The 12,031-nt window shown below is 46.0% G+C and overlaps 1 protein-coding gene across 1 annotated transcript in view; it reads right to left on the reverse strand.

Moving 5' to 3' along the window:
• Positions 1–12,031, reverse strand: part of LOC126544999 (trypsin-1-like) — a 104,307-nt gene that overhangs the window by 19,766 nt on the left and 72,510 nt on the right. Inside the window, exon 4 of the mRNA XM_050192592.3 lies at positions 7,241–7,347. Within this exon, the coding sequence (XP_050048549.1) occupies positions 7,241–7,347 (107 nt within the window). The remainder of the gene's footprint in view (positions 1–7,240; positions 7,348–12,031) is intronic.

Raw genomic sequence — 12,031 nt, forward strand, 5'->3', positions numbered from 1 at the left:
AACCTCATCCAAACACAAAGTTTCAAGGGCGTCTTGGTGGCGAGCGGGCTCGTCGCCTTCCGCTGCGCGCGACATAGGGGTGAATGCAGGGAGGGGAGGGGGGCTTAGGATTCTGTGATCTGTGAATCTGTGATTGCCCAACGTATTTACTTGCTTCGTTTGATGCATTATATCCAGTGATTTTTTCTTAGATACGTAGATTTATTGGAGAATTATACGTATACTTAATTTCTTATCCTGGTATGGTATCTATGTTACTAAATTTGAAAACCAAAACATCGTGTGGTCCTGACAATATCCCAAACGTATTCCTACGACGATATGCTTTACCTCTTGGTAAATTTTTGGTTATTATTTTTCGCACTTCTTTGCTGACTTCACAACTACCCAGTGATTGGAGGACAGCCCGAATTGTACCCATCTTTAAAAAGGGAGACCGCCTGACACTAGAAAATTACCGTCCTATTTCACTAACTTCGCATTGCTGTAAAATTATTGAACATATCATAGCTACTAGTATAACAAACTTCCTCGAGGAACTCTGCATATTGACCAAATATCAGCACGGATTTCGGAAGGGTTTATCAACCGTAACTCAACTCGTCACATTATTTCATCCTCTGGCATTGACCCTCGATGGACACGGTAGGATAGACATGCTTTTCTTAGATTTTTGCAAAGCCTTCGATAAAGTTCCCCATAGTAAACTCATTTTCAAACTTGAAGCAATATGCTTTCCACAAATACTTGTTGACTGGATTTCAGCCTATTTGAGTAATCGCAAACAATACGTTGATGTAGCGGGTCAACACTCGGGCTGTCTTCCAGTCACATCCGGTGTACCTCATTGTTGATGTTGTTCGCCCTGGTGTAGAAATAAGATTGTTTGCTGATGATTGTGTTTTGTTTAAAGAAATTAGTTCCACTAACGATTACAACGATCTCAACACTAGTCTGGACAATATACATGAATGGTGTATAAAATGGGGAATGACCCTTAACACGAGCAAATGTGTCTCCCTTTCAATAACTCGCCAAAAAAATCCGCTGTCATATACCTAAATATTGGGGTCTTCACCATTACAAGAAGTTAATTGCTATAAATATCTCGGTGTAACACTCACTTCAAACCTGTCTTGGAATCTTCATATTGATAATGTTTGTTCATCCGCCTTCCGCAAGCTTTGTGTTCTTAAACATAAACTTAAAACTGCTCCCACTAATGTTAAGCTGCTCTGCTATACTGCTCTTGTGCGGCCAAGACTGCAATATGCGTGCATTATATGGGATCCTCATACTAAACGCAACATTGATTGTCTTGAACGTATTCAGAGAAAGGCCGTAAGGTTTATTTTTAACAAATTTTCAACATTAGATTCACCTTCTCATTTAATACAGGCAAATGGCATTCGCGTATTACAGGCACGAAGGCAAAAATTTAGATTAGAGTTTCTTGCCCAACTTCTGGAAAACAAACTAGCGCTAGATGCATCAACATATTTGTCACCCTTAACTAGCAGGCCCACCCGACACCACAATGAAAACGCCCTAACCCCATATTTTGCTCGCACAGACATATTTAAGTTTTCTTATTTCCCGAGAACCATTAGTGAATGGAACTGCCTTATCAAAACAAGTGGTCCAACTGTGGAATAAGCTTTGTGAGCCTGTGTTATCGTTGCTGTTTCTTTTGTATTTCTTGTATTTGTATCGACCACCCTGCTTGGACCATGAGTGCGCAGTATTGTATAAATAAATAAAAAATAAAAATACTTAAATATCATATTGCGAGGTTTTCTGCATACGTGCAGTGAACTTTGTTTCCAGTGGCACTTTTTTGCCCTTTATCAAGCTGTATCTTCGCTTTTCTAATGTACGAGGGCGGGTCAAATGAAAGTGAGCCAATATACCCCACGCAATAATAGTTCGGTCCATTATCTACGAGGCATGCGCGTATCACAGACACCTCTCATTTAGGAAAGTGACACGCAGGTGTGAGTACAAATGTTATTTAATGCTTTCATACACTGGGTTGAATATGGTTGCGTTACATAATGGACGCTCCAAAAGTTGAACAGCGTGGTGTCGTGAGGTTTTTGACAGCTGAAGGTGTTTGCCGTATGGCTGCCGTGTACATTGAACATTTCATTTCATTGGCCACTGTGAAGCGTTGGAACAAACGATTCAAACAAGGACGTGAAAGTAGCAAAGACGATCCAAGACCGGGTCAAGACCGATCCAACCTGGCCCAGGGCCCTCTCCTCCATAGTTTGTGCCTATTTGTGTATTACATATTTATAGTGGCTCACTTTCCTTCTATGGAGACTCTTTATCATTTCACGGTTATCGTGCCGATGGCGTGTATTTCGTGTTGGGGGAATATACCTGACGAGAATTGAATGAAGAAACCTCAGACAAGAGTTCTACATGATTCCATCGTGGTTCTGTATAGCCACACGCCGCAGACCGCTACCATAAATACCTGAGGCTATTGGCTTCGTGCCACATGTCCGCAAGCATCACTATAGCCTTTCATCGCATTAACATTCGCCATATTCTTTCCTTCAGTCTAGTTTCTGCGGGCTGTTCTCAGTTAACGGGCGCCTACCGGCCGTTCATCCGGATACAATCTTCCGCGCAGGCAATAAGGGAACGTGACCCGTATTCCAGAGTGGAGCGCTGCACAAGCGAGGTGCGATATTTGGACCAGCTCGCTTGCTTTCCCAAGGCACTGCGTCGGTTTCTCCCGAGAACTCCTCGCGCAGTTAGTCTGACCGCACACCGACCGATTTCAGTGGGAAAGGATCGATTTCCCCTTCCTTTAGAGATGCTAAGAATTTTTGTCAGAGTGCTTCGTCAGCTTCGTAAGTCACGCTCGTAGTTAGCTCCTGCGTCGAACAACGTTCATCTGAAAGGCCCTGTCGCTAGGTTCTGTTCATGAAACAAACACGCTGCTTAGGTTTACGCAGGCCACTGTCCTGGTCAAGTTTGACGTCTTCGTGATTCCGTCTGCCGCTTAAACGCAATATTTGTATGCAGTTTCATACTACGAAACTAAGAAAAGGTAATTCTGGTGAAGCTACGCTGGTGCTGTTTGCTAGAAACGAAAGGAGGGAAAATTTTAGCGCGTTTCATCGGTCAGCAGCATAAACAACAAATTGCACTGATTAAAATGTTTACCGTGTCTCCATCTGAGAAAAAGCCTACAATACGAGCAATATTTTATTAACAGCGAAAACACAGGCTGTGTCTGAAACAGAAGGACGCCTTATGCCAGTATTTAAAACGCACTTCTGGAACAGTGCGCCTGGTACAACGTGACGAAAAAGAGTTTTCGACCACCTGGGGTTCTTTAACGTGCACCTAACTCTAAGCACACGGGTGTTTTCGCATTTCGGCCCCATCGAAATGGGGCCGCCGTGGCCGGGATTCGATCCCGCGACCTCGTGCTCAGCAGCCCAACACCATAGCCACTGAGCAACCACGGCGGGTGCAGAATGGAAAAGAACGCACCTCCATTTCTTAGTCGGCACGTATTGTTTTCATAATACGTCCTCGCTCAACTTCTACCAGAACGTTGGTTGCGAAGCATAATAATCTTAAAGCACGTTTGAACAGAATAATTTAAATGTGCACGAAGAAATAGTTGACTTTATCAGGAATAGTTGACCGCCTCGAATACGCGCCCTTTTTTTTTTTTTGGTATCACAGTTTGAGCATGTGTGCCGTGTTCCGAGTTCGTCGCCGATCGCTCACTGGGAACAAAATGTTCCGAACATACATGGCATCAAGCCCTTTCTCTTAATGCTGGCGGCAATACAAAGCGGACGCTTCTCTGCTATCGCAGCGGCGGTGTCCACGAAGTTGCCGTGGCTGAAGGTGCACTTCACGCTCGCTTCTGAAAATTATTTTTATTTTATTTGTTTATTTATTTATTTGTACATACTGCAGCCCTATTGGGCTACTGCAGGAGTGGGTATAAAAATCCGAACAATGACAAATAACAAAGGCAGTATGAACAATACAGACGCAATGAAAATAACTACCTATTCAATAGTCGCTAAAAGTAAGTTTAAACGCAGAAAACGAGTATTACCAGGCAAAAATTCCAATATTTAATAACGTGGGGAAAGAAACTGTATTTAAAAGTGTCTTTACGGGCAAAATAAGGTGCGATGTTTAGGTGATGGCGACTTCTAGTATTGGATGGTTTAGCAGGAGTTAGATAACTATCTGATGAAATCGGGCAAGAGGAGTTAATAACGCAAGGAGTTAATAACGCAATGCAGAAACATTAGCGATTCCGTGCGTCGGCGATCTGAGAGCGGTTGCAAGCCTAGGGTTGGAAACGCTACGAACCTGCGGCACATGAAGCGAGTCGCCTTCTTTTGCACGGCCTCGATTTCATTAACGTCGCGTTGCTTGTGCGGATTCCACACAGGAGAGGCATGTTCTAGTAAAGACCGGATTAGATATTTATACGTCAGTAGTTTAGTATCTCTTGGGGCCGTGGTTAATGTGGGGCGCAGATAGCCTAACGTTTTCAGTGCCTTTGAGGTTATTAAATCTATGTGTTTGGACCAAGACATACTGGGTGTGAAAACAAGACCAAAGTATTTATATTCACTAACGCTCTGAATGGGGCTATTACCAATTTTGTAAGAAAAACGGATGGCGTGATTTTATTAGTGAAAGTCATAACGACGGTTTTACGGATGCTAATTGTCATTTGCCAGGTAGCGCACCAAAACCTAAATTAGAAAATGATTTTTGAAGCTGTAAATGGTCATAAACGCATGATGGTCAAATGCAATGGTCAAAGCATGCAGCCGAATACAGCAGAGTGGTAGCCCGGCGACCTTGAGCCATCTGACATCGCAGAAATCCCAGACAGAACCCGTTAGAATCGCACTAATTCGCATTTAAACCGCTACCATTACAAGCTGCCGCTGGGAGAAAACGGAATCCGCACATGCCAGTGCGAGGAGGAGAGCGGCGCGCTGGTTCTAGGCTACGTTCCTCCTCGCCGACACCATTTTACCGTTTCTAGTATGCGCGAAGCACGCACTGAACTGAATCTGCGCAAACCTAACGTTGGTGATGGGCCGATTCAAGCCGGCGTCTCGTACAGTTACTAGAGGGAACTGTGGCGCTAGTGTCTACGGCAGCTGTAAAGCCAGCATAGGAATGATGGGTAGTAGATGGATTTGCCTAAACTTCGTTCTTCTGGCTTTAAATGGCTTCGTGACTTTGAGAAGTGGTCATTTTTTTTAAAGCAGTGCGTTATAAATAATTAAATAAACATTATTAAAATTTTCCGACGGCAGGATTCGAACAGGACCTCTAGCACAAAAGCCCAATATTGATATCATTACTCCGCGGACGCATGGACAAGCGGAACCACTACAATTAGCAGTGATTATGTGTACTTGCAGAGTCTTATCACCTTCTGCATTTAAAAAAGTGTAAAGTGCTTGGAAATTTACGCCAATTAAGGCCCAGATAAAGCGTAATAAACGAAGCAGCAAGAACGCCTGAAGCCTCAAGCACGAAGATCAGACAGATCCATGTACTGCCCATCATTCGCATGGTGGCTGAATGATCGCAGCGCCAGAATTCCCTCTATAGTAATTGTAGGAAACTCTATTAATTGTAAGAAACGTACAGATACCGTGCGCTTTCTGTCGGTACTTGGAGGCTGCTTCCGCCTCGCCTCCTTGCGAAAAGTAAGAAATTCTTTCTCGAGTAACTTGAGTGGCGCCCTCACTCATGTGACGCCAGCTGGGGGCTCTGCTGCCACGCCACGGACGGCTGGCTTCACCCTACCCGAGTTTTTTAAAAACCGTGCGAGTCGTCAACTTCGCACTACAGTGTACGGAATGTTCGAGCGCACTGCTGCGCGTATACCTCAATTCGATACACCGAGCCGGATAGAGCTGCGAATGTTGCTGATCATGCGGTGCAGAAGCAACCCGCCACTACTGTAAAGCTTAGAACGATAAAAAAGCGCAAATACAGCATTGTTGGGTTAATATCTTGCAAATTTAACATTGCCACTTAAACTCTCGAGTTCCTAATTACGACAACTCTAGTTATAAGCGCTTAGCTTGCTTGTTGCAGACTTGTTACGAAACAGTCTGTCCGTGGTAGGAATCACGGGCAGATTTTTAGGAGTGGACAGCATGGTAGGAGTTTCTACCAGAGACTCTTCGAGATGGTGACCACAGGAGCACTTGTAAAGTAAAAGAGCAACCGATGTCCCTGTGACAGCAATCGCAACGGAACTTCTGTGACGCCTGCGAGGATATCACTCTCCAGAATAACAAATTTTCGGTGGTTATGAAATGTCTGAAGCACCTGGAAGAAAGGGGGGCGAAAAACAGGGGGCACAGCAGGCAAAGTTACGCAGTCATGTGCTGCACTGCTGACCTGCACAATTTCCACCGTGCCGCCAGCTATGAGAGACATGTGACGAAGTCGGCTCAGCTGTGTGTGTGAGAAACAAGGGATACAACTTTACTCACCCGGCTTTTGGGCCAGACGCCTTTCTTTGCTCCCGCGCTAAACTTTGCTAAAGCGCACAGTTTACGGGCGGCCGATATTTGTCCCATCGTGTTACGAAACCACGCGACAACCTCGGCCAAACACTGGTGCACGTCATGTGCATTGGTATCGCGTCAACAAAGCTGTGTAAACGAGTAGTGACGGGGCGAACGCTAGCAAGCGATCTCAATTTTTTAGCTTGGTCAGTTACTAAGGTGAACAATTGGGCCAGTCAATTGGTTTTGCGAACTAAAACATATACACAAAGAAACAGTCACACGTGCACAAGCGCTAACTTCCAACTTGGTCAGGTAGTCGCATCATTGTTCAGGTGCCATGATTCTGATTTCCTGCGCGTAAAGCGAGGTCGTACAAAGCATCGCCACAGATTGTTGCAGCTTGACATCGTGTGGCTTCTACGACTTCTCGTGCAGCGTGTTCCTTCGCGATGTTTGTACACTGCATGCGACAGAACATCCTGGAACGCCTATCATTATCCGAAAACCGCAGCGCAGATTGGATGGCCATATATATATACCGCAGCTCCTCGCATTCATAAGAAAGGCTCGGGTTTATTTGCTCCCGACATGTAAAGTACCAATGGTACCATTTAGCATTTTGTGGGACCTACGTCCTCCTTGTGCATTATTGGTGGTAGGGCGGCTGGTCAGGAGAGCCCCTGCAGTCGAGCACTCACTTTTTGAGGCAGTGAGCAGCAGTGACGAGGTGCTTCTCGGTTAGCATGCTGGCACCGCAGAACGGGAAAGGTTTGGACAGCCCGGTCACGTTCTTCTGGAGGCTGGCCTGCGTTTATGCGAAACTGTTTATTTGCACGGATAACGAAGCGACCGTGAGACAGTCTCCAACAGCACTGTTTGAGATGTACAGAACATACAGAGCTTTTCTTTTGCGATAACTTTTTATCGTTACGCAGTACTTTCGCTATCGTCTCGTTCACTATCCGACGCGTTTTATGACGTCGCCTTTACAAGCGGCTTTCTAAATAAGGGCACTCAATGTCATTTTGTCCAGGCCCAGGTTTTATTTAAAGTTAGATTATATAATCTAAACGGCTTTAAGTGTTTGAAATCAGTTAATTCAAGATAAATCAAACACGAGCGCAATATGGGTTTGCAATGGATGCAAAAATAGAAACAGTAGCCCGTTATGTAAGCATTATATATGAGGTGTCCCAGCTAACGTTAGCCAAGCTGTTTAACGAAAAGAAATTAACAATACACGATGCAAGATACTATTTTAAGACCTACGGTGTGTGATTATCAGATGTCTGACGACCGATAACCTTAGGTCTTATAATGATATCTTGCACTGTATTATATTAATCTTTCTTCTCGTTGAACAGCTTGGATAACTTTGGCTGGGACACACGGTAGACTAAGTGCGTTCGTCATAGCCTTCCCGTCTGGGCTACAAGTGCCGCGTCCGCCTACATCCTTCGAATACCCGCCGTGGTTGCTCAGTGGCTATGGTATTGGGCTGCTGAGCACGAGGTCGCGGGATCGAATCCCGGCCACGGCGGCCGCATTTCGATGGGGGCGAAATGCGAAAACACCCGTGGTGCTTAGATTTAGGTGCATGTTAAAGAATCCCAAGTGGTCGAAATTTCCGGAATCCTCCACTACGGCGTGCCTCATAATCAGAAATTGGTTTTGGCACGTAAAACCCCATAATTTAATTTTACATCCTTCGCACTCCCGCTTCCCCCTCACTCCACCTGACCTATCGTGGTTTATGGTCATTGCTCTTGCTTTGATAGATAGTGGTTACATGCTCGGGCACTTACGTTAGGGATAAAATGAAGAAGCGATCATGACGGCGTGCGCCATACTGCGCCCTTAGAAGGAGCAGCGTGCAGGTTTGAAAAAGTTTCGTACACAGTCGAACGCCTTTACAACGAAATGACCTGTATAACGAAATATCTCGTATGTCCCGGCCGAATTCCTGTCTTTCATGTGTATTGTGAACGCCTTGTAGAAAACTAACGAGACGTGAAGAAACCAGAGAGAGATTTACTCATCGGTCCAACTTCTCTCGCGGTGCTCGCTTGCCCACGTTAATTCCTTTTTTTCCCTACATACTCCCACCCCCTAGTAGTGTAGTCAAATTCGAGCTTGTACAAATTCTGCAGTGGCCTTCTTATAAACTTTCCATCTTGAGCTTTCACACGGCAGGCTCAGGTTACTCCATCTTGACCAGGGAAGACGCCTACGACTCGTCTGAGTTGCCAAATACCGCTAGACATGTTAGGTTCCTCGATAAGGACCACATAACTTACTTGTAAACTTCTATTAGTCTCTGTCGGCCACAGACTTGGTAGAAAATTCGAAGGGATCAGTTTCTGTATCTCATTGCATTCCCAAAACTGTAGTTGATTACCTTGATGCGCCTTCCACTTGCTCCTTATGGTTGTCGACAATGTTCTGTAGTTGCTGGTTATTAATCTTCCATTTTCTGAAATTCATTCCTGCATCTCTCAAAATTTCCTTCGACCGCTTATAGACGCTCAGACCTTCTTCGAATGTATCCGCATTTACCAGTAAACCGTCTACGTAAAAGGCCTTCTTCAGAATCGAAGTGCGCGCTTTTTCCTCACAAGCGTTGTCCATGTGGTGATGGATAGTCCCCATGAGCAAGAAAGAGCTTGATGTTGATACTAGTGGTACCCGAGTCATGCGCCATTCGACAATATTACTGTTGTGGCTGACGGGAATGGCATCAAACCAGAGAAACCGGAATGCATCTCGGTTGGTCTCCAGTATCTCGATTTGTAACAATGCCTTCTCGATATCTGAGTTGATGGCGACCGGGAACCACCGAAAGCGAAGTAGTACTTGTAGCAACGCTGGATTGAGATTGACCCCTTTGTACAGGCAGTCGTTGAGGGATGGGAAGCCTTGAACGTGGGACGATGTGTTGAACCCGACCCGGGGCTTGGTAGTCAGCGATTCCTCTCTTCCCTATGTGGCATATGTGTGGCATAGGTGGCCTGATCAATAGGAACATTCTTAGGTACCACTTCAGCACGTCCTAGCTCCAGGTATTTCCGGATGACTGTGTCGTATAGCTCTAATAATCCTTCATTCATCGATAGCCACTTTGCAAGTTTTCGTAGACGTGTGAGCGCGTTATCACAGTTGCTTCCAAGTAGTTGTTTCTAACCTTTTTTCCAAGGCAGAGCCACGGTATGTGGTATGAAGAACTTTATTTACGTCCTGAGGGATCAGTCTGGGACTGATGCGGGCCGCTCCCACGTTGGGACAGAGAGGCCGAGCCCCTCTGCTGTCACGCGGGGCCTCTCGACAGCCCTGAGTTGGTCCGCCAGCATTTCACTGTGCAGCATCCGCTGCCACCGCTGTTCACCCCTACAACCATCACCGGCCAACGCCAAGCAGCGCCAGAGCATGTGTTCTAAATCGAGCAGACCCCCACACTTACTACAATAGACTGAAACCCTGCAGTCCGGATTAATTTTGTTGATGATGACCGGGTTAGGGTACGTTCGTGTCTGCAGAAGCCTTAATGTAACCACCTGTGGCCTATTTAATTTAGAATGTGGCAGGGGAAATGTCCTGCACCCTAAGTAATAGTGCTTGGTGATCTCGTTGTAGGTTAACAGTTGGTCCCTGAACTCAGGAGCGGGAGATCCAGCCCCTTCAGGGAGTACACGGCACACTAATCCTCGGGCCTCCCTGTGCGTCGCCTCGTTGAGGTTACGCGGGGCTCCCTCCAATGTTCCCATGTGCGCCGGGAACCAAATACCTGTATGCGAAGTGATATCCCTACCCTGCAGCAGTTCTTCTGCCATTATTCTTGCGAATTGTTCCTTGGAAGCGCGCAACGGAGTCATATGAGGGAGGTTCTCCAGAATCTGTGATGTCCATTGCTTTGAGTAGCCAGAACGACTATAGAATCTGCGAGCTGGTTTCATCATCACTAATCGTTTCCACTCGCAGACCATAAGGTTAGCGTCGCCGTCAAGAAAGGCTTTTTAGCGATTCTGCTCTGGCAGTGTTCATCCAAACGCCGCGTTGACTGCGATCAATCCTGGAATTTTCCAAAGATGGTCAGCTCCAATCGATAAGTTGAGGCCGTTCTCTGTCTCCGCTTCAAGTAAATTCTTTTCGTCAGCAAGAAATTTGCCTTCAAATCGCAACTTCTCAAAGAAGTTGTCATTAGCTGTTGGCGCAGCAATGTCGTGACAGATAACTGGAATCACAAGTGCTTGAACGATATGGATGTCGGAACAGTGTTAGCCACGCAGTGGCACTTCAACAACCTTTCGTACTTCAGCAGCACTTGGCTTTGCGTTGCCAAACGTGTTGAATGCAATTTGGGTTTCTCCCAGTACTTGCAGTTGCAGTTTGACAGCGAGATCTTCTGTGATGAATGGTTAAAACACGTTGTTGGTCTAGTTAATTTGAATCCATGATAGCGTGCGTAAGCGCGACTGAACGAGGACATAGAAGGAAACAGATACACAGAGACAGCGCTGTCTCTGTGTATCAGCTTCTTTCTACGTCCGCATTCAGTCACGCTTACACGCTCTATCATGTGATGAATGGTCTCTGGCTGCCTCCATCCAGAACCCCTCTGATGTATCTTACCTGTTATTTTTAACGACGAAGGCGCGAGAAGTCTGCAGGTACACTTCTCTGTCCTTCTTGACGCAAGCATTTGTGGAATCTCTGTCGCATAGCATTACTGATTTCGACGAGGCTATCCTTGCTGTGCTATCGGAAGCCTCCGTTGGTCGCTAAGTTTCCGCTGTAGTGTCTTTGTTTCTGTATAATTAGGGTCACACATACTCGAGGTGTGTCTACCGTGACAAGCTGAGCACGTGAGCTTGACGTGTCCAAACCGTGCCTGGTGACCTCGTGATGTACATCTATAGCAGTGGTTGTTTTAGCTAGTTTCTCTTTCTTTAGAAACAAGAGCGAGGTTGGCCTCACAGACGCGTGTGCCGTGCTTCTTTGATCGGCAGAAGAAACACTCGCTTCAGCTGTAGCATGCACTGTGCAGTACGGAAGCGGTGCTGCTGCCTCGAGTTGTCTCAGCACGGTCATCGACAGATCGTTGTGACGATGGGCTGCACGGTTCTCGGCTTTCTAATCCAATACTTGTGAACATGAGCAGCTATTTTAACTCTGCTTCCGATGCTGCAGCTGCTAGTGCTGGCTCCGAAAAAAAAATATGGGGTTTTACGTGCCAAAACCAATTTCTGATTATGAGGCCAGTGCTGGCTCCGAGACGTTCGTATCAGACCCATGTTGTCTTAAAGTCTGGCTCCGCTTTCTTTGCGTATATGCTAGAACGATCTCATATCGCAATGCCTTCTGTAGAATATTAATCAGCATTGCAGGTAAACTGAGAGTACGTGCGTTCAGTGCAGACAGTGGATATTTAGTTGCACGGCATCATAAAATTGCCTGAGGCCTCGTGCGTCTCTTCCCGACTTGAGGTAGATGGC

Source organism: Dermacentor andersoni, chromosome 1 (genome assembly GCF_023375885.2).
Source record: "Dermacentor andersoni chromosome 1, qqDerAnde1_hic_scaffold, whole genome shotgun sequence".
Taxonomy (NCBI): domain Eukaryota; kingdom Metazoa; phylum Arthropoda; class Arachnida; order Ixodida; family Ixodidae; genus Dermacentor; species Dermacentor andersoni.